Source organism: Caretta caretta, chromosome 1 (assembly GCF_965140235.1).
Source record: "Caretta caretta isolate rCarCar2 chromosome 1, rCarCar1.hap1, whole genome shotgun sequence".
NCBI classification, from domain to species: domain Eukaryota; kingdom Metazoa; phylum Chordata; order Testudines; family Cheloniidae; genus Caretta; species Caretta caretta.
Window position 1 is genome coordinate 132,267,066 of NC_134206.1, and position 23,995 is coordinate 132,291,060.

General features: G+C 39.7%; 1 protein-coding gene across 4 annotated transcripts in view; it reads right to left on the bottom strand.

Moving 5' to 3' along the window:
- ANOS1 (anosmin 1) overlaps positions 1–23,995 on the bottom strand; it is a 181,251-nt gene that overhangs the window by 149,386 nt on the left and 7,870 nt on the right. For all 4 annotated transcript variants that reach the window (XM_048860374.2, XM_048860383.2, XM_048860365.2 and 1 more), the window contains exon 2: positions 1,652–1,699. In XM_048860374.2, coding sequence (XP_048716331.1) covers positions 1,652–1,699 — 48 coding nt within the window. The remainder of the gene's footprint in view (positions 1–1,651; positions 1,700–23,995) is intronic.

A 23,995-nucleotide genomic window follows, 5' to 3' on the forward strand; every position in this document is an offset into this window, starting at 1 on the left:
TTTTCCTTATAAATGGCAAACCTATTATTGTTATGCAAAATATTTATGTTACCCTCCTACCTATTAGGGAATGATAAGACAAGCTATTATGAGCACTCTAAGCATTCAGCAATCCAAGATGTGAATAATAGCCATGTTTTCAGTTTAAAAAAAAAATCTTAACTTGGAACATTCGGTCTTTCATCCTTTCAAGACAGTAATTCAATCTAAAGGTTGCCCTCAAATTCATGCTAGATAAGACATATGTTGTACGGCTGCTATGCACTTGGCACTGACTCAAATGGATGTTCATTTAACCTCTGCCCTGCTTTAGAAGTTGGACCACATTTTTATTTGTTTCCTTCTTTTTTCATGCAGACAAAAGCCATTCAGTGAGTTTCTTTCAGAGATTAGCGGAGGTACAGTATCAGCCTCAATAATAAAAAGGGAAAGCTACATCAAGATCATTGAAAGGATGTGAAAGTCCCTGCATATTCTTAAGGAGGTGATTTAATTATGATGTATCACATACTCTGAATGAACCTCTTTTATGGGTGGTGAGGTTTCTCTGTAACAGTGTAACAAGTAGAACCTGTTTCCCTGAGAATTCAGGATGGCTGAGTATTGAAACTGAGAAGAGCTAGTAGGAATATTTTTCACTCTTTCTTCTGATACCAACATGCTACTGTTCATGTGCAGGCAATGTAACTTACAAATATAGCTTTTTTATCATTGATAAGACTGATAATCATTCTGTGGTGTATTTTGATTTTCATGCAATAGCATACTCAATAAGGGACTGATCCTCCAGTGTCATCAATTAGAAAAATGTCACTGTCTTCAAAGGGAGCTGGATTAGCTCCTACATGATCTAAAATAATAAACAGTGAATATAGATCACTACATGATACAATGCCTAAATTATTGTAGGCCTACATCATCATGGAGATTTAGGGTCTGTGGCCTTTTTTCCACCGTTCCTCATTGCCCATTCTTCACAGTTTTCAGGTGAATTACTAATGCAGGAACTGGATGCATCTAACATTGTGAGTTTATGAAAAGAGCAGTCAGTGACTAGACCCTGTAGTTCCACTTTAACCCTCTAATGCTGCTGAAGCATTGTTGCTTCTCTCCAGGCAATCTAGCAAAATTCTTGTCCAGCAAAATCAGTTGGTTATCAGCTCACTTACCCCCTAAGCTTCTGGGGTCAAAGAGTCAGCTTGAGAAAGGGTAACACTGGAATTTGTGAAATAATTTTGTCCAAGAAATTCAGTCCTATGCTGTATATTAAGCATCCAACTAAATGAAATGTCTAATGTTGGAGTATCTGAGAGTTATTGAATGTACACTTTAACAAGATTGGCTGCTTCACTCGCTTCTCTAAAACATTGTGTCAAACAGAAATTATGGGTAAGATTTTCAGTCGGTGTACACTGGGATAATTCGACTGACTGCTGCTATAGGCTTATTCCCATTTCCACCAGCAGAGGATATGGCTCTCTGGGTGCTTTATCTTCCTATAAAGATCACAGGACTATGTTTTACCATAACGAGTGTTTTTTAGAAGAAATCTTTATCAGCTCCTTCGGAAGACAAGTTTCTTAAAGTCAAAGACAAGTTTCATTTCCAAAAACCAAAGTGTAAGCTCCCGGGTAGTTAAAGAAGCACTTACCTTTGAACACTGTTTGTGATTCTGGCACCAAACAAGGGAACCATTGTTCTGTAAAAGAAAAAAAATGATATATTAATATTAAATATGTCATTAAAAATTGCCCAGATTATGCCATCAGTTTTTAGACTGAACTTCTCTTCTAATTCTGTTTGGAAACTGATGTTACAATATAAGCCCAGTATGAGTAACAATCCCGACAATTGTTTAGTTGTTATTGGGTGAGGTCCTCATCCCTGCCTTGGCCCCTTTACATTGGGTAAAAGGCCTAGTATGGCATAAAGATCCCTTAAAAGTCCTGGTTACAACTGGGAGAAAGTTCCCCCAGCATAGGCACAGAGGAACCCAACCATAAGGCTGCCTTCTGAAGACCCCTTCACCCAGCACTGATCGTAGAGGCATGCTGAGGAACAGAACTGAGAACAGAAGGAATGTGTCAGAGCATATCAGGCAGGCAGCACTGTGGAGATTCTAGGCAATGCTCCAGTTCACAGGGCAGCTTGGGGAGGCTGATGTAATTTTGACAAGCTTGTAGGGCAATCTAAGTTATGACAGGGGTCTCTACAGCCTCCAAAGTTGCTCAGGATTGATAAAATGCAAAGGTGGATTAAAACCACTATTGTCCTTCCTCCCCCTGGGGTGCAAGTTTACCCAAATTTCCAAAATCTCATCTATTATTTTCACTTACTCTGTATAGTGGGGTCTGTGGATAAAAGCAGAGGAAAGAAAATTATTTTGTCCATTTTTTCCCTTAAAGCAGACACAAAGGCCTTGATACAGCAAAAGCACTTAAAACACGTGGTTAACTTTAAACACATGAATAGTCCCAGACATCAACAGAACAACTTGCATGTTTAAAGTTAAGCACATGCTTAAGCGCTTTGCTGGGCTAGGACTTGAATTACAAGCATTGATTTCCAACTTTCTGTGATCATAATAGAGAGCTGAAGGTGGTAGGATGCAGTACATGCCCTTTCTGAATTTGGACCTGCATACTTCTGGTGACCACATAGCAAATGTGAAAAATTGGGATGGGGGTGGGGGGGTAATAGGTCTCTATATAAGAAAAAGCCCCAAATATCGGGACTGTCCCTATAAAATCGGGACATCTGGTCACCCTATGTATACTAACAGGTTTCAGAGTAGGAGCCATGTTAGTCTGTATTCGCAAAAAGAAAAGGACGACTTGTGGCACCTTAGAGACTAACCAATTTATTTGACATCTACCAATGTGGTATATGCCATCATGTGCCAGCAATGTCCCTCTGCCATGTACATTGGCCAAATTGGACAGTCTCTACGTAAAAGAATAAATGGACACAAATCAGACGTCAAGAACTATAACATTCAAAAACCAGTTGGAGAACACTTCAGTCTCTCTGGTCACTCGATTACAGACCTAAAAGTGGCAATACTTCAACAAAAAAACTTCAAAAACAGACTCCAACGAGAGACTGCTGAATTGGAATTCATTTGCAAACTGGATACAATTAACTTAGGCTTGAATAGAGACTGGGAGTGGAAGGGTCATTACACAAAGTAAAACTATTTCCCCATGTTTATTCCCGCCCCCACCTGTTCCTCAGACGTTCTTGTCAACTGCTGGAAATGGCCCACCTTGATTATCACTACAAAAGGTTCCCCCCTCCCCCCGCTCTCTTGCTGGTAATAGCTCACCTTAAGTGATCACTCTGGTTACAGTGTGTACGGTGACACCCATTGTTTCATGTTCTCTATGTATATAAATCTCCCCACTGTATTTTCCACTGAATGCATCTGATGAAGTGAGCCGTAGCTCACGAAAGCTTATGCTCAAATAAATTTGTTAGTCTCTAAGGTGCCACAAGTACTCCTTTCCTATGTATACTGGACCTGATCCAAAGCCCACTGAAGTCAGTTTAAGTGTGTCCATTGATTTCTAGGGGCTTTGGATCAGGCCCATTCTGAAGTACAGGGACAGACGTTAAAAACACTGAATTAACAAGAATTACACTTCTACTTTACAAGCTCAATTAATGCAATTAAAATTATGTACATGCTTGTTGGAGATGAATATGGTAGAAGAGAGTACCTGCACCTGTAGGTCAGGAAATCCCACTTAGTTCCAGTAATGAATTTTAGTTTTGTTTATTTTTATATGGCAGAGTAGATGTTTTTAGCATCACAGCTATTTGCTGGAATAACTGAGAAGATGATATATATAAAGATGAGCAACCAGTACCCCACTTATCCAAAGCTCATTTTAATAGCAGTCTTAACAGGCTCTTGACTCATATAATTTGATTTCAATATTTTATGTGTATTTGCCTTTCCATCTTCCCAATTATCTACTATAAAGCCACTCCTTCATACATACAATCTCATACTTAGCTGTGATTATTTTAGAATTTTACTAGCTACAATGTTTATAGACACAAGAATAATTAAATATGAAAAGAGAAGTCATGCACAACCCCTTAAAAAGACATAAATAGTTGAAATAAAACTTTAGGATCTCTATAAAGAACACACACGAGTGGGAATGCTTTAGTGTTATCCTCAATGTCAGTCTAGAATGTAATGGTTCCCTTTACAAATCTAGCCAGGGGCAATATTAAAGCAATATTTTACATGCTACTTTCATTTTCTTACTTCTTCATGTAAAAAAGTAACAGAAATAGCAATGATTGCAATAACAGATTAGTAGCAACTTATTGTTTTACATCCTAGTGAGGCAGCCCCTTCTACTGAAACAAAAAAAACATTCTTGCTTTTTAATTATATCTGGTACTTGGAACAATCCCTCAACAAATATCCAGATGGATGCCTTTCCTTCTTTTTAATGTTTTACATCTACAAACATTTGCTTTTTCCTACTGTATACTAGTATGTGCTCAATTAAAAAACAATTCTAAGTTCAGAGCCACATAAAACCATCACTTAGCAGAGTCAGCTGCATACAAACTAACATGTACTGAATGCTATACTTTATAAGGTGAAAGAGAAAATTTTCAGTGCTTTATTTGAACAATATGGAAACTAGAATTCTGAACCCTGATTCCTCTCCTTTTGCAAATGACTAATACAAATATCATTTACATTCAAGAAGTGATTTTTTTAAATGCAAACCCATCTGGATAGAACTTTATGTTTCAAAGTATTTGAATTCCTGAATTGGACATTTTACCTGCTAAGTTCCCTTGCATTATCTGTATTTCTATAGAGTCAAATCCAGGTCCCACTTAATTCTGTGGGAGTTTTACCATTGATTGTAATGGGACCATGATCTGACCATTGTACTTGATGTGTAAATTTAAAGCCAGATTGCCTTTGAAAATTTTCTTCTGAATTTTACAACAAATGAACCGCAAATGCAAGTGATTAGAAAGTGAAAGATGACAAAGCCATTTGCCCTGGAAACATTACAAGTATATAATTCAAGCTTATGAGATAAAGATATTTAGATGCATTGTTTCTGACAGGTGTGCATGCACACTGCACTATCGAGTTGCCCAGCCAGTAACGTCACTGGGCATGATCCTTCAAGATGAAAAGCACAGGTGTTCTGTGCCTTCCACTCCATAGTTTAAATGGACACAAAGGGAATCCAGCAGTGTACAGAAAGTTCTCAGCACCCTGCCGGATCAGAAGATTTGTAAGCGTGCAAAGCGCTGAAAAGTTCAAGAACCTTGTTTATATCCATGGCCTGGAACAGGGAAGTACTTTTAACAAGTATTATCACAATGCCCCTCCAAAGCAACTGGAAACTGTCAGCTATGGATGCAAGCCATGACAAAAATAACTTCCCTCATTGTCATCTTATTCCATAATTTTCCATTATGAGGTTTCTTGAACCTTCTTTTGAAGTATCTGATACCTGACACTGCTAGAGATAAGAGGCTGGGCTAAATGAACCACTTGTGTGATCTGTTATGACAATCCCTTTGTCCCTATTATCGTTTTTGAAAGTCTGTTCCTTTCTGCAACCTTTGATTCACTTTTGATTGAAACGCCTATTCTTCAAAAGCTTCTTCTGTCAAAAATGAAAACCCCACAAATGAAGTGTAGAAATAAGTCCTTCATATGACAGCCTGTCACCTGCATGAAACAGAGCTACTGAGTAGACAGACCTATAGCTGCTGCTAAGGAACACAGTAAGGGGATGACATGAGTTAACAACACTACAAATGCAGCTCATACAGGCATCTTATTCCCAACATTTTTCATTAACCTGTCAGCAGTCTCTGCAGCCTGAACATTATAGGCTGTGAAACAGCACTTTCTCCTAAATCTCTCTCTCTCTCTCTCTCTCTCCTGATACCACACTCTCCCAGTTACTAATTAACCATATTTTTGGTGTTTGCATGTATATCTATATGCACAGCACAGATCAAGTAATGATAATTTCTTACAGGGTCTTGGGGATTCCTTTTTACCTAACCAGAAATGACAGGCAATCCATTTTCAGGAATATGGAAATGAATCCATTTGAACAGGAAATAACATTCTCTGCATCCATTTAACTTCCTGTAATTTGCAGAAGCTGGGATTCAAATTGCATAGGGAAGGAGTTAGCTATCCGTGTTTAATACAGGCCTGGGGTAAGTTTCCCTTTTTAGGCTTCTCCTCCTCCAGGTTCAACAAGCCTTGCAGATGCACCTTGTTAGCACATCACAGGCTCAGGATAGCTCATTAGCCTCCTCTAACCCAGTGTGAGGGTGTGTCCCTTCACATACCTCTTCCCTCAAGATGGGATGGCCATTCACAGAGGCAGGGGGGTTGACTCCATCCCCGATCTCTTGTGACAAGAAATCAGTGTTAGTGTGGTCTGTTGTTCTACTCAGAAATTATAGGAATGTAATGCAAGATACCATCTCATTAAAAGAGGGTTCTTGTCCCTCATGGTTTGAATCCAGCGTAAGGGTGGATTCAGATCAGCAACTAGGGAGAAGTAGCTACACAACAGGTAATACCTGAAGGCATCTACCGCCCATTTGATCATTAATGCCTCCTTTTCAATAACGAAGTATGACTTTTCTCTAGGGAATAGCTTCCTACTTAGGTATAGGATTGGATGTTCTTCTCCTCCAAAGTCCTGTGAGAGGACAGTGCCGAGACCGATGTTCAAAGCATCTGTATGTAGTATGAATTCCCAGGAAAAATCAGGGTTGAAGAGCATGGGTGCACGCCATAGTCATGTTTTCAGTTCCCTGAACACTTCCTTGAACTTCCCATCCCAGTAGATCTTCTTAGGGTTGCTGCATTCCTCAGATTCTCCCTGGTGAACATCCCTATGTTTCTAATTTTCTCTCTAAACTCAGATATATTGGGTCATACGTAAGGCCCCCACATCTTGCTCTTCCCACCCTCCTCATAGCAAGTCCAAGATGCCTCGTGGTTGGCAAACATACAGCAACTTGAATAGGAAGAGCCCTGGAGAGGTTTGTGGGATCTCCCCAATGGCAAAAAGGACTGCTGGAAGTAGCCAGTCCCACTGCTTAGGGTTGTCATTGACAAAGCGTTTTAACTTTCCCTTCAGGGTGTTATTAAACCACTCTACTAGACCATCAATCTGTGGTTGGTCTACCATAGTTTTCAGCGACCTGACCTTCAGAAGGAAGCATAATTCCTTCATCAGTTGGGAGCTGAAGTTAGTCCCTTGGTCAGTTAATATCTCTTGGTATTTCTGCCACCCACTTATACCACCACTCTGATTCCATCTTGAGCAGAGCAGCTGGACTCTATCCTCTCTAAGGCTTTTTTAAAAAAAACCCTTTGTAACAGACATAGTTTGCCCACATTCTCCACCATTTGTGGGGAAGGGCAGGGCTCCCTAGGCCCCTCCAGGTCCCACTGTCTGTTGTTTACCCTCTCTTCTACCCTTGCAGGTGTGCCTTGTTAGTGCAACACAAGCCCAGAAGAGCTCTTTATCCTCCTCCCACCCAGTGTAAGGGCATGTTCTTGTCTGTACAGTGTCTAGTTTCTCCACTAAGGACACATATCCTTCCTGGACACTGATGACCAGTGAGCAACTAGCGGACCTGCCTTTTGTTGAGGTTCTCAGTGTTTCTCTGTGGGGAGTCACAGAATGCCAGATTAAAGAAGCTTCTGCAAGATCTGTGTTCAAGAAACTCTCTCTTGACACTAAGAGAATGTCTTCAAAGCAATTAAACACCCTGGGCTGGCCTGTGTCAGCTGACTCAGGCTCACTGGACTCGAGCTATGAGGCTGAAAAATTGCAGTGTGGATGTTCGAGCTGAGACAAAGGCTGGGCTTTGGGACCCTCCTCCCTCACAGGGTCCCAGTTCGGGCTCCAGCCCAAGCCTGAACATCTACACCATAATTTTGCAGGCTCACAAGCCCAAGTCAGTTGACAAGGACCAGCCATGAGTGTTTTATTGCTGTGTAGACATAGCCTAACAGATCTGCTAACTACTGATCCGTATCAAACTCCCATTTTCACAAAATGTTCTTGGGCCAGTCATGTGGCGGCAATCGAGTAGGTTTTTAAGTTAAGTGGGGCAAAATACAGTAAAACATGATTGTACTTACTACTAGGCTGAAAATCAATGAGGAGCTGCATGTTGTTGATGATCCATAACACTTTCCTCTTTGGAAGTGAAAATCACTTCATCTTTTAAATTGATACAATGCCATGGATGAAATAAATGATGACAAGAGCTGCCTTTGAATTAAATAAGTCATGTAATAGACCGAAACCCACAAGGCCAGATCCTGGAGTCCTGCTTAGGGCTCCACGTTCCCTTCCACATACGTATGTGCATGGAAGGGGGTCTGTCACTGCAGAGGAAGACAGTTTTGCCTCTGTGGTATGCCTCCCCTACAGACGCCAATCCTGCAAGAACTTCTTGACTGGAGAGAAAGGGATGGGGTAGGATCCAGCACTGCACATTTGGAGATGGCAAGGAGGGAGTGGGTGAACAACCTGGGCTTCTCTCCTAACTGAACCCAGTGATATAGGCTGTGTTAGCTTCTACTTGCTTGTCCCTCTTGAGGGTAATTCTCAGGGCAGCATTTAGAAGAGCCAGCACAGAGGCACAAGACTTGCATACGGTGGTCTGCCAGAATACAGAGCCATCTAAGATACACTCAGATCCCAGGGATCTGATGGTTTTGGGGGCTGGTCCCCTGCCGTCTGCCATGGGGAGGACGGAGAACCCAGAAGAACTGCTAGGAAACTCCACAGATTGATACCCACAGACTTTTCTCTTTTCTACATAGGTTGTTCTTTTACTGTGAGTTTTGCCTCAAATAACAACTGATTAACTATGGAGTAAAGGCTCTGTATTTGGCCTATTGAAATTTGGTCTAATAAGCAAAAGAAATAACAAATGTAATTATCAAGGTTCAGTGACCTGGTAAGTTGTAGTGTGAGAGGGCAAATAATAATGAGCATTAGTTTTAGGTATTATTTGTGAAAGGAAATAGGAATGATTGTGACTGATATTTAGGCAAACAGGAATGAGGTTTGTAAAATAAAATCATCACGGCCTCCTTTACCTGGCATTTCTTCTAGAATCCTTTAAGTAAATAAAAAGGGGGGATTAGTTGTTTGTCTATTGCAGGCAACTTGGGGCTGAGATTCCCTGGGAAGAAATCCAAAATGGTAGTCCGTATTTTGGAATACATATTTGGAGTGCAGCTATTGCTTTGAGTAGGAGAACTCTGTATACCATGTAGCCCTTCATAGCAAAATGAAATACATATTTCTGAACAAAACCCATAGCTATGTCACAATTACCTAGGCTGCAGAAAAGTAAACCTGGATTTTCAGCTAACCCAGTAGACTGAAGCTATAAGGATCATTGCTTGTCAGAAGTTATGAAGCTTTGACATGTCTAATGATCTGTTTTGAAGACTTAATTGCATCCCTGTAAACACAAACCAAAATTCAATTGCCATGGATAACATAGAGCCTAACAATATATATGGAATTTAATTATCTAGATTAGCCACCAATACTATTTTAGGAAAAACTACATCCCAAATTATTAATCAATGTCAAATTACGAACAGTGTTGTTATGTGCAGAAAGTATGAGCCTAATTTCCCTATCATTTACATTGGTTTTACACCAATGCAACTCTGTGGACTTCAGTGCAACACTGGTATCTATGTTTCACTTTTATAGACAGGTAGGAAAGAAAATGACAGTAAAATAGCCTCTCCATGACATTTTACTGATCCTATGTAATTCCTGTGAATGATTTCAAAGATTATTCTTACTTTACCTAACAGACTGTGTTTATTTAAGTTTATAGTGAAATCTGTAAAGCTACAACCCATAATGCATCAAAAAGATATGATCCAGCAAAATAAAATTGATAAATATTTTCTGAGTGATTTTAAAAAAAAATAAAGTCAAGATCTAGTGCTACAGAAACTCCAGAGACTTCAGTGTTTCTTGACTGGCCATCATAGCTAATAATCTCCTGGAGAGGCAGCTGTCAAAATCTAAACCACATTAACAGAAGAATGAACAGGAGATCTGTAGTCTTAAAATTATATACCACACATTGTTATGGTTTAATTTAGGCCTTTAATGGAGATTACATTTCTTCTTTCTACCACAGTGTCTACTAAAAATGGACACAAAAACTACTAGATAAACAAAGCTGTATAAACAAATGAGCACAAACAATCTTTTTCATTTCCGCAGCACTTGTGAGTTATGACTGCCTTCTTGTGGTTTTACAAACTACTCCATGACACTTTCTAGAAGTCATCCCCTACCAATGAAGTTTTACTTTATTCAGCAGCAATTTCAGTCACATTATGAAAGAAAATTTTAAATTTAAAATAAAGTTCAACAAGGAGTATGGGACAAAGAACCAGGAGCAAATAATGATAACTTGAAGGTAGAATATGGAATCTCATATTCAAAAGCATTTAATATGCATTGGGACAAATCCTGCTTGCTTTACTCAGGTGCATAGTCCCACTGAAGTCAATGGATCTACTTGCATGAATAAGACAACCAAGATTTGTCTTACTGTGCACTTGTCTGTAAACTATGTTTCCTCAGGATACATAATGCTTCCACTTTAGCTTTTCCGTCAAGGTGCACAATAGAGTTTACTGGAGCTGAACAAATAAACTAGCAAAGTAACGTTCATCTAGAATCTACCAGGATGTAACCTCCTGGAAATATTTTTTGTACCAGAAGTAAAAACAACTACATACATTTCACAAAATATAGCAGTCATATTTGGACTGTATTAGGAATCACATTAAAGTCTGACTGAGCCACAAACTAGATATGTTTAAAAGTTCAGCAGTGTTCCAGGTCTGGGCAACATTTGTGTGCAACCTATATTGCAAATTAATTTGATTTTGTAAAGGAAAACATGATAATATATTCTTTGATTGTACAGCTTCAATATATAATATACATAATATCATTAATTATGGATCTCGTGATACATTGCAAAGATACTTGGAATAATATGTATTTATCATGTACTGCACTAGCCTGCACTTTGCCCACTAATCCATTTCTCCCAGAGCTACTTCCAACACTCCAAACAGCTGAGTAACGTCTAACATCTGCCATACATATATCAACATGCAAGAGAAATTTCCCATCATTCCTCCAGGCTCTGACATTTTCCTCTGAAAATTACAATGGCCTGAGGCTCTGCTTGGGCAGCATTCATTCCTGGATCAATGACAGGTTTAAGGTTCCAGTACCTTGTGCCCCTGCGGAGCTAAGGATACAAGAAACAGTGGTGATCAAATATTTTGAAACATTTCTAAAACAGTTTATCTGTAAAATATAGAGCATGTAAGAGCACATGATAGTGTTGTATAGCAGAAAGGTTCTATTACCATGTGTTTGGGTTGCTCATGTTACTGATTCCAGGACTGAGCCTGCTGGCGCAGCCTAGCTGTTAGTGTTGTAATTTAATTCCAAGCCTCTGTAAACCTCAGCAAGTTTTCACCTTTGGTCTATTCCATTATACTTCATCAATTAGCATGCTAAATACAATGTACTACATGGTGGCCATATAAATGACTTTCATGGACTCTGTTTAACTAGCATATACAGAAAATTACTCAGTACTACAGGGTGCTTCACTTGTCTCTCAGGTTGCTGTGAAAAGAGTCTGATGTTATATTGTGTTAAATATAGAAATGAATTTAGGGAACTACATACATACACATATAATCTTCCCTAAACAAACACTATGCTAAGAGAATATTATTAAAGTTGCAAAACAAAGCTCTCAAAAGTTGGGAAATGCCAGTATTAAAGTAGCCCATGTAACTTTAATATGGCTCTCTTTTGCATATGTATTACAATGCCTGCTTTAATTATATGATCACAGGCTTTCTTTTCCACAGGAACCCTGCTTCATTCACACAGGATGAGGATGAGAAGCATCCCATCAACCAGGTCTACCAGTTTCCCAGAAATGTTTGGAAATGAATCCTAACCAATTTGTGGTAATTCAGGAACCAAAGAATTGGGTATGAATCTGCAGCATAGCCCATCTTCACTCTGAATATTTGGAAAAGTTCTAAGAGTAAACCCAGAACTGCATTGTGCATGAAGTGCTATTTACAAAGGCTCAAAGGCTTAGTCAATTCCAAACCAGTTTTCACCAGAACACTGAAAGACACTTTTCCTCACTGAGGGCTTTCTCCAGGACAAATTTCAATTGTTAAACTCTTTCTCCCTACCCCGCCATTTTATTGCCTTAGCTGTTTTTAAAAGGTCATGTCATTTTCTGATCATTAGAAAGGTGTTTCTTTTCTCTTTTTCCTGCTCTTCTCATGCCAATACAGCTGAAACATTTTGCTGAAACCATACAGGAAAAAAAATCATCTCTCCTGGAAATAAAACCAGAGGGCAATTCTGGAAAAAAAAAATCAACCTGAAATGTGAAAGTTTCAGAAAGCTATGAGCTATTAAAACAATGGAACAGAATGGTAACTATTATGCAAGCCTGAAGTACAGGGGAGCTCCCAAATCCCTCTATAATAATGATTTTCAGTGGCAGAAATCAGAGGAAGAATTAAGTTAGTATTTCTCTCTATCATATTCTGATAAAGCTTTCTAGAAATCAGAATTTACCAGTGGCTCAGAGGACAGTCTAGCAACTGGTAAATGAGGATGTACTATAAAAAGAAAATATCTATCCCTTCAGGACAAGACTGAAATATTTGACACTGACACATCCCCGGTCATCAGTGGTGTAACTGGTATATAAAGGAATCATTTACTGACAAGTCATGTTTCAAATGTTTTTGGCATCAGGTAAAGGAAGGGAAAAATAAACAAGCTCTTTTGTGCTCCAAATGTTGGAAGCTTTGTAATGTTTTAGATCTCAAAGCCACCTTTCAGTTTAGACCTTTGCATGATCCACAGCATTTTAATGGCTTCTGAAAAATGCAGAGTTGGATATAGAATTCTTTGAACCAACTCTCAAGTCTGCAAATGTATTATATATTCTTTCAAACTTCCCAATACACACACACACACACACAATATAACTTGTGTTCAAATGCAGAAAATTCAAATCAACTCAAATTCCCTTTTTCCAACATACTGCAGCTCTTGCTATCAGCAGCACTTGATACCACAGACCAGTACTTTTTCCTTAAATCATCCAACCCTGTAGCATTATATAATGCTACAATGGCTCCATCTTTGGAAGGTCCCAGGTATTGCTGTTAGGCAACTTCTTATCTGCCCAAGAACCCTCATCCCATTCTATTCTATTCAGATTCTTATACCATGCTCATCACTGTAGTATCTGAATATCTTCCAGTAGCCCATTAAGCAATATGACTAACATCAGTCATGTGTTATTCCCCATTTTCTCCCATTTTGTCAATCTTCCCACATGTATGAGGCTGGTAAGACAGATAATGAGGTGTGTTGGGTTGCAGCACTATCACTATGTCGATGACTTTTAAATCTATCTATCCGTTTCACTGGACCTAGACAGTGTGGTCTGTTTGCTTTCTTCACGTCTGGCACTGAGAGAGGCTTGGATGAGAATGATTTGGCTGAGGCTTCATCCTGACAAGATGTATGCCAGAGGTATGGGCAAGCATCTTAAGGGCATGAAGGGTTGACATCCACCCTCAGGGATTTGCATTTGTTGATGAGGTTTACAATTTTGGAATGTTTCTGAATCTGAAGGCATCTGGATGCACATGTTATAGTAATAATCATAAACCAGTTCCTATTTCACTTGTGCATTAAATTTAAAGTGTTGATCTTGATTTAAAAGTCCTGAATGGTGGCTCCTGGCTATCTTAGAGGCAACTATTCCCCCAGTCTACCTAACTTGTGGGAGATAAGACCATCTGGAATTATTTCTTCTAACGCCCTGTCCCTTGATTCAAATTTTGGTGCTATTTTCAGAGAATGGCCCTGCCTTGACTATGAAATTCACTCTCTCTGTTGGCCCAACAAAACCATCTTTGATTTTATCTTCATGACATGTCTTATGTTCATCTATTTATTCTGGCCTTGAACTGTGGAGGATGATGTGAGGATGATGCATTAAGATGGCATTGAAGGAATTCATTTTACACGTCATTAATCAATATATTGTTTCTTGTTGTATTTATATGTACACTTGGGCCTACAAAGTGTACTCTAAGATCAACTGTGAAATGATGCAAAAGTTAATTAGATGTCACAATAGCCTGTGACTTTTTGCCTGCCTGAGAATTAACCATGTACATCAGAAGCAGGAAGCCTGCTAAACAACCAGTGGGGCCACTGGATGATTGAGATGCTAAAGGAGCAATCAAGGATGATAAGGCCATTGTGGAGAAACTAAATTAATTCTTTGCATCAGTCTTCACGGTTGAGGATGTGAGGGAGATTCCCAAACCTGAGCCATTCTTTTTAGGTGACCAATCTGATGAACTGTCCCAGACTGAGGTGTTGTTAGAGGAGGTTTTGGAAGAAATTGATAAATTAAACAGTAATAAGTCACCAGGACCAGATGGTATTCACCCAAGAGTTCTAAAGGAACTCAAATGTGAAATTTCAGAACTACTAACTGTAGTCTGTAACCTATCATTTAAATCAGCACCTGTACCAAATGACTGGAAGATAGCTAATGTGATGCCAATTTTTAAAAAGGGCTCCAGAGGTGTTCCCAGCAATTACAGGCTGGTAAGCCTGACTTCAGTTCTGGGCAAACTGGTTGAAACTATAGTAAAGAACAATACTGTCAGACATATAGATGAACATAATTTGTTGGGGAAGAGTCAACATGGTTTTTGTAAAGGGAAATCATGCCCCACTTATCTACTAGAATTCTTTGAGGGGGTAAACAAGCACTTGGACAAGGGGGATCCAGTGGATATAGTGTATTTAGATTTTCAGAATGCCTTTAACAAGGTCCCTCACCAAAGGCTCTTAAGCAAAGTAAGCTGTCATGGGATAAGAGGGAAGGTCCTCTCATGAAATGGTAACTGGTTAAAAGATAGGAAACAAAAGTTAGGAATAAATGGTCAGTTTTCAGAATGGAGCAAGATAAATAGTGGTGTCCCCCAAGGGTCTGTACTGAGACCAGTACTATTCGACATATTCATAAATGATCTGGAAAAAGGGGTAAACAGTGAGATGGCAAAATTTGCAGATGATACAAAACTACTCAAGATAGTTAAGTCCCAGGCAGACTGCGAAGAGCTACAAAAGGATCTCTCAAAACTGGGTGACTGGGCAACAAAATGGCAGATGAAATTTAATGTTAATAAATGCAAAGTATGCACATTGGAAAACATAATCCCAACTATACATAAAAAATGATGGAGTCTAAATTAACTGTTACCACTCAAGAAAGAGATCTTGGAGTCATTGTGAATAGTTCGCTGAAAACATCCACTCAATATGAAGCAGTAGTCAAAAAAGTGAACAGAATGTTGGGAATCATTAAGAAAGGGATAGATAATAAGACAGAAAATATCATATAGGCTCTAAATCCATGGTACGCCCACATCTTGAATACTGTGTGCAGATGTGGTCACCCCATCTAAAAAGATATACTGGAATTGGAAAAGGTTCAGAAAAGGGCAAAAAAATGATTAGGGGTATGGAACGGCTTCTGTATGAGGAGAGATTAATAGGACTGGGACTTTTCACCTTGGAAAAGAGACAACAAAGGGGGGATATGATATTAAAATCATGACTGGTGTAGAGAAAGTAAATAAGGAAGTACTATTTACTCCTTCTCATAACACAAGACCTAGGGGTCACCAAATGAAATTAATAGGCAGCAGGTTTAAAACAAACAAAAGGTAGTATTTCTTCACACAACACACAGTCAACATGTGGAACTCCTTGCCAGAGGATATTGTGAAGGCCAAGACTATAACAGGGTTTAAAAAAGAACTAGATACGTTCATGGAGAGTAGGTCCATCAATGGCTATTAGCCAGGATGGGCAGGGATGGTGTCCCTAGCCTCTGTTTGCTAGAAGCTGGGAATAGGTGACGGCTATCATCACTTGATGATTACCTGTTCTGGTCATTCCCTCTGGGGCACCTGGCATTGGCCACTGTCAGAAAACAAGATACTGGGCTAGATGGACCCTTGGTCTGACCTAGTATGGCCGTTCTTATGTTCTTATGTTCATGGAAAACAGGTGAAGTTGTTTGTAATAAATGAATGTTATGAACTGGTGCAAGAAAACCAGACAGAATAGCTAGATTAGTCCAAACAAAAATGTCATATTTATATAAGTCTCAAGGACTGTAATGAGCTCATACTTAGTAATCAAGAAGATGTGGAAGCAAAGTTACCTATGCCAAGTTGGCCTTACTGAAATGTATTTAATTGGTAGGCAAAATAATAAGGATACAATATGCCACCCACTTTTACTCCTTTTCAGGGTTCTTAAAAAGAGACTTTGGGGAAAAGAAAAAAAAATCATCTCCCCGCCAGCTCATCCCCGAACCTGCCAGCATTGCATCTCATCTCGACTAATCTCAGCTTCCTGCATCTCAAGTCAGAAAGAACAGACCTGGCTAAGGGGCTTTCTTCCCAAGAGGAAGGCTGCCTGGCCTTTCTCTTGTTTAAGGAACTTTGTTTTCACCTGCAAGTGCTGAAAGTCATCACATTATCATGACATCCAGTCCTCAGTCCATCAGTGGGGATATCTAACTGTCCACACCACAAAGGTGACAGAAGATCCTGTACTGGTTTTCCCTTCCCTTGTTGGGTTGCTTTCTGCCCCCAACGGTTCTTTCCTCCTATGCGATCTCTCAGTCTCCTGGCTTTTCACTGAATCCTGAAATCAACTATACTCTATTCATCCAAGCCTGCCTTGCCTGTGGAGATAGGATCCAATGAGATGACATCCATGACCAGAATGTGAACCAGGGTCCAAGCAGCAGATATCATGGTTGACTTGCCAGCCAAAGCATCCAGTCGTAATTAATCAGCAACACAGTGTTCCAAAAACATCAACAAAGCCATGTTTCACGCATCTTTTCGATGCTATCTCTCTTCCACCTTGTGGCTGTGTGTTTGTTAAAAACAAGATATATGAATGTCCTTCACACATCAGGACTGAGAATAAAATTAATGTGTTTCATCAAAGAAAGGTTATTAATCAAAATAAGAGACTGATATTTTAATGCCAAAAGGAGAGAGAATTTGATAGGGTCTGACTAAGTTTGGTTTACATAGTCACTCAATTTCAGTTTCAGTATACATGCTTGTTTTCTTTCTTGCTCTTTTTGTATTTGACCAATAAACTTTCAATTTTAGAATGGGTGCTTTCTGGTGTTTTCCAAGAAACCAAGTAAATCAAGGTCTCCATAGTAAAAACCCAGACTCCTCACTGTTTTATGTTGGTTTTATAACACCTTTAACTCTTTTGACCCTTGAAATTAATATAACACTCATAATGTATTTTTCAAAAGCAGTCATCATTGGTCTAAGTCAGTGGTCTCCAACCTTTTTACGCACAAGATCACTTTTTGAATTTAAGGTCAACCCAGGATCTACCCTGCCCCTTCCCCAAGGCCCACTCCCCTTCCCTGAAGCCACGCACCACTCACTCCATTCCCCTCTCCCTCCGTCGCTTGCTCTCCCCTCACCCCCACTCACTTTCACCGGGCTGGGGCAGGGGGTTCAGATGCAGGAGGGGGTGCAGGCTCTGGGCTTGGGCCGAGGGGTTCGGAGTGTGGGAGGGGGCTCCAGGCTGAGCCTGGGGCAGGGGGTTGGGGTGCAGGAGTGAGGGGTGCAAGCTCTGGGAGGGAGTTTGGGTGGAGGAGGGGGCTCCGGGCTGGGGCAGGGAGTTGGGGTGTGGGAGGGGGTGCAAGATGCAGGCTCTGTTCAGGAGGCACTTACCACAGGCAGTGCCCAGCCGGAAGTACAGTGGGGCTCAGGCAGGCTGCCTGTCTGCCATGGCCCCATACCACTCCCAGAAGCATCTGGCTGGCGGCACATCTCTGGGGGCCCTGCAGGGGAGGGGGCCAGTGGCTCTCCATGCGCTGCTTGTGCCTGCAAGTGCCGCCCCCAGTTCCTGGCCAATGGGAGCTGTGGGGACAGTGGTGGGGGCAGGGGCAGCACGCAGAGCCGCCTCCCCCACAGGGGCTGCAGAGATGTGCCAGTAGCCAGACACCTCCAGGAGCTGTGTGAGGCCACGGCAGGCAGGCAGCCTCCCTGAGCCACACTGTGCCGCCAGACTTTTAACGGCCTGGAGATCACGATCGACTGGCAGAGGCTCCAGGATCGACCAGTCGATCACGATCAACGGGTTGGTGACCACTGGTCTAAGTCTACTCCAATTAAAATCAATTAAAGTTTTTCCATTGACTTCAAAAGGACCAGAGTTCATAGAATCATAGAAGATTAGGGTTGGAAGATACCTCAGGAGGTCATCTAGTCCAACCCCCTGCTCAAAGCAGGACCAACAGAGTTGGCCAACATTAAACTCTTCTGAAAATCCCACTATCAGAATCTTAAAGATGGGGGGCATTTTATAAACTGAAAATGAATAAATAAAAATCAGAAGAAAAACTGAAAGACCAGAAACTGTAAAAGAGTAACTGGCTGTCAGTACCCAGCAGTCTACAGTTTGTTAGAGTTTTTACATAGGTACACGTTAATTTATCTAAAAGTAATGGTTTTCATCCCTTGAACGAAGACAGCTGGCATGAATTTCACGAACTACAAATACTTCCTCCTTTTGTGGTTTAGCAAATGGCTGAAGTTTATTGTTTTAGCTTGCAGGTCTGGACCAGGTTGCTGCCTTTTTGCCTAGAAGAAACTAGAGAGCAGTAAGATTTCCAAAATGATGGAAAACAGTTAAACTATTTTCTAATTATAAATAACTGGCCAGGGTTTGATCACCAGTAAGAAAATTTTTCCAGGGCTTTTCAGTACTAAAGATTTGAGTGTGTGTGTGTGGTGATTAAATGAAACTTTATGATATGATAAGCTAATATGGTAGGTATATATCATCCAATACCATTCACATGCTCCTTGCTCATTAAGAATTCATTGGTTATTGGATGGAAGATGTGTTTACACAGCTGACTTGCAAATAGCCTGTTGTGTTTCCTGCGGTTTTAAAATTCAAAAAAATATGAATTATGAAGATCCAACGGCAGGCTGCCACCTGCCACTAGGATGCAACAAAAACATTCCCTTTCCTTAACTACTCTGTAAAATGTGTCCTGTAGCTGATATTCAGCACTGTGTAAAGAGACAGAGGGATACAATCTCTTTATCAAAAGAGTTCTTCAACCTGTTTCTGTCAATTTACCCAACCCCACACGCTTCTTTCACCAGCTGCAGATCTACAGTGATCAAAGGACTGCTGGTTAGTTCATGATCTATTAGCTCATAGCGGCATAGAAATAAATCACTAAATTGAAAAGAAAATGGGACAGCTCAAGGTTCCTATGTGCAGTTCTCTTGACAGAGCTGCTATGTATGGATCAAAAGTAAACATATTATATATACACTTTGTGACTAAGAAAAATGGGGAAAAACAGATTATGGTGTGATTCACTACCGTGTTACTCCAGTTTTACACCAGTATAACTTTTTTTTGCAGGGATGAATCAAGCTGTACATCGGATCTTAAATTCTAAAAAAGCCATGACTGAAGCTCATTGTGCTAGGTACTGTTTTTACTGTTACCTCATCCTCCCCCTCCCCAGCTTTCTTCCCATCCCTATCTTGCTTGTTTCATTCCCGTGGTGTGGTCTATTGTAATCTAAATTACAAGATCTTGGGGCAGGGACTTTTCAATAAGTGACTGTATAGGTTCTAGAACAATGAGGTCTTGATCTTAGGAGCCCCAGTACTACAAATAAACAATAACAAAAATAATAACAGATTAGTGTGAATTACAGGGCTCTGTCTCAGGAAGGCAGTGGCAATGCCATATCACAGCAGTGTGTCTCAAGTGTAATTACTTGTGAAAGCACAGCCTTAAAGTGAAAAGATGTTATTTTGGGGGTTGTTCTGTAATAAAACTGAGGGGTAGGGATCCAGGAAAAAAGAAATAGAGACAGAGATCTGTATATTGAGAAAAAAATAAGCAAGGAGAGAGGAGTCAGTTGTTGCACTAGCTAGAGGTAAGATGCTATTGCCATCCTGTTCTCGCTACCAAGCTCACTCTTTGTTTCACTTGTGAATGTGAGCAGCAGAAGTCTCATCACAGAAATTCAGACATCTGTTCCTTCATCCATGCTATACTATTATTGGATCCACCTGAAAACTTGGCAGCTGGATTGTAACATCAGCTGCCTAAAGAAGCACTGGTGGAAAGCATGTGAAAGGATGAGGTCTTTGCTTTCAAGTAGACTTTCCTAAGTTGGTGGTGTGACATCACTTCACTACATTACAAGGGCCAGAGGATGTCACACCTGTAACTGTTTGTACTGTACAACAATATGGTTAATAATACTCTCAATAGATTTTAGCATATTAAGGTAGTACCATATCTGGTACCCCCACAACTACCTCTTTTCCTGGAAGACTTATGAATAATTTTCTCTATTACAATGCTTTCATAAGCTGCAAACACATCTTATACTGCTACTGCAATCCAAACATTCCATGGGCCCAATGAAGTCAATGGGGGGGTTTCTACTGAAGTCAATAGGGCCAGGATTTTGCCCCATATCTAGAGATATTTGGGGGGAGGAAGTGGTGGTCAATATATTAATCATTGCCAAAAAAAATACTGTGGTTTTTTTTCTGTTTTTTTGTTTTTTTTAATTGGGGAAGAAAGGGATGATACTTTCAAGTCTCAGATACCTGAAATGTAACATTCAAATTTCTAGACCTCTTTCCTTGTCCTCTGATCTCTGGGGCATTAAAAGACTGGAACAGGGACAGAAGGTTCACAGTGCTCTTCTTCTTGCTTGACAAAACAAGAATCAGTGGTTCTGTCTGATCTGACCCAACTGAAATCAGTGGTAATCTTTCCATTGACTACAGAAGGCTTTGTACTAGGACCATAAGGCCCAGCAGTGGGAAACATAAAATCATAGACTCATAGTTTGTTTATGAGAAGGTCATGCAAGACAGTATCAAAAGCCTTATTAAAATCAAGATATACCATATCTACCGCTTCCCCGCCCCCCATATCTACCAGGTTTGTTGCCCTGTCAAAAAAAGCTATTAGGTTGGTTTGACATGATTTGTTCTTGACAAATCCATGCTGAATGTTACTTATCACCCTGTTATCTTCTAGTTATTTGCAAATTGATTGCTTAATTATTTGCTCCATTCCCTTTCCAGGTACTGAAGTTAAGCTGACTGGTCTGTAATTCCCTGGGTTGTCCTTATTTCCCTTTTTATAGATTGGAACTATATTTGCCCTTTTCTAGTCCTCTGGAATCTCTCTTCCATGACTTTTCTATGATAATCGCTAATGGCTCAGATATCTCCTCAGTCAGCTCCTTGAGTATGGACATATATCATCCAGTATTGGTGACTTGAAGACATTTGACTTGTCTAAGTAATTTTTAACTTCTTCTTTCCCTATTTCCCACTGATCCTACCTCATTTTCACTGTTATTCACTATGTTAGATGTCCAATTGCTACTAACCTTTTTGATTAAAACAAAAATAAAAAAGTCATTTAGCACTTCTGCCATTTCCATATTTTCTGTTATTGTTTCCTCCCGCCCCATTGAGTAATGGGCCTACAATGTCCTTGGTCTTTCTCTTGCTGCTAATGTATTTGTAGAATGTTTTCTTGTTAACCTTCATGTCTCTACCTAGTTTAATCTCATTTTTGTGCTTTTGCCTTTTTAATTTTGCCCCTACATACTTGGATTATTTGTTTCTATTCATTCTTTGTAATTTGACCTAGTTTCTACTTTTTGTAGGACTCTTTTTTGAGTTTCAGATCATTGAAGATCTCCTGGTTAAGCCAGGATGGTCTCTTGGCATACTTCCTGTCTTTCCTACTCCTTGGGATAGTTTACTCTTGTGCCCTTTCAAAAACTGCCAACTCTCTTGAACTGTTTGTCCCCTTAGATTGCTTCCCATGGGATCTTACCTACCAATTCCCTGAGTTTGCTACAGTCTGCCTTCTTGTAATCCGTTATCTTTATTGTGCTGTTTTCCCTTCTACCATTTCTTAGAATCATGAACTCTACTATTTCATGATCACATCGCAGAATGCAGCTCCACAGTATTATCTCCTATTCTGAGTTCTGTTTTGCCAGAAGATTTACACCTGTTCAGAGAACCCACTAACTTATTCATTGCTAAGTATTGAATAATTAAGTCAATATAAACAATGTTTCCTCTCTTTCATTATACCCTGTCTCCTAGGCTACACCCATTAGTCATCATTTTGCCTTTAAAAATATGAATTCTAAAAGATTATCCTGTCTGTTTACAGAGTTGGATCTCTACTAATTCCAGATAACAGTGGAAGCAAAAAATTAACATGATTTTTATGTCACAAGAGAGGAAGACCAGCTTGTAAATAATAATCTCCTTTCACAGGCCCACAAAGTTGACATTCACTCCTAGGAAATTTGCCCTCTGCAAAATTACAAATGTTCAACATACAGGAAAACCATTCTGGTTTTTAAGCAATCATAGATGCTTATTGACTTTTTCTTCATAGGAAGCTTATTAAACCAAATACATTTTAAATGCATTTCAGAACACAAGTTAATCACAGAAATAGTCCTTATCCAGATAGTGAATGATGATTTAATAAGTTAAATTTAAAATAAGCACTTCATAGATTAAGCCCTCCTTAACCTTTAGCACGCTGCTACAGACTGCAAGAAAAAAATGTATCTGTTTACTTTTTAAAAGTTGAATATTTCTTTCTCTGAATTACATTTCCAGATTTAAAAATAACATCAATACTGGGCCTGATGCAAGCTCTGCTAATGTCAACAATACTCCTATTGACAATGTATTTTTGCATCATGTCTGTAGATCAGACTCTCTAAAATAAAATGAAAATGGTTTTTGAAGGGCATGACAGTAAAAGTATTATTTTAAGAATGTTTAGGCAGCCACAAGCAAAATGTAGCAGGATGGAAGTACCTTGCCAACTTTTATTCCTCAATAAATCCACTATTTCCTTATCTTTCTGCATAGTTAAGTTACACTTAAGACATGATCAGACAAAAGTACTTCAAATTTAAAGGGACACTATCCAAACTTAAAGGTCCCAAATTTGATCAGTCAAAATTGCAGGATTATAAGGAGCAGATTCAGCCCTGTGGAAAGTGGGCAAACCTCCCATTGAATTCCATTGACCCATATCACAGAGCTAGATTCTGCCTTAAAGCTTTAATTCTGTCTCAGATCCATAATTTGGTTTTCCAACATTTTAAATGATTTGTGCTTTTGATGTGCTACCATCAGCCTCCAATCTAAACAGTTGATCCACTCAGATTCTGTCCTCCAAAAGGATCATATTAGCATATCTGTACGACTCCTGAGTCTATGATCATGGATCTCAACAAGGGGATTAGACCAGATATAAGACTAGATAGCCAAACCAACACTGAATTCTATATGATACAAACAATCTAGTGAAAAGAGGATTTGGATTTTCAAAAAGCCTTTGAGAAAGTTCCTCTAGAAAGGGGGAAACTAGGTAGTCATGGGGTGAGAGGTAACATTCTATCTGGAATTAGAAACTGGTGAAGAAACAGGAGACAAACAGTCTGGATAAATGGTAAGGTTGTATACATGGAAGAAAGTTACCACTGGGGTGCCCCAAAGATACCTGCTAGGATCAGCATTATTTAACATAATTAATTATCTTGAAGGGGATTTAAATATTAAAATGGCTAAACTGGCAGTTAACACACATTTACTTGGTAGTCTAAAGAAGACTGAGAAAGCTAAGGAAGACCTAACAAAGCT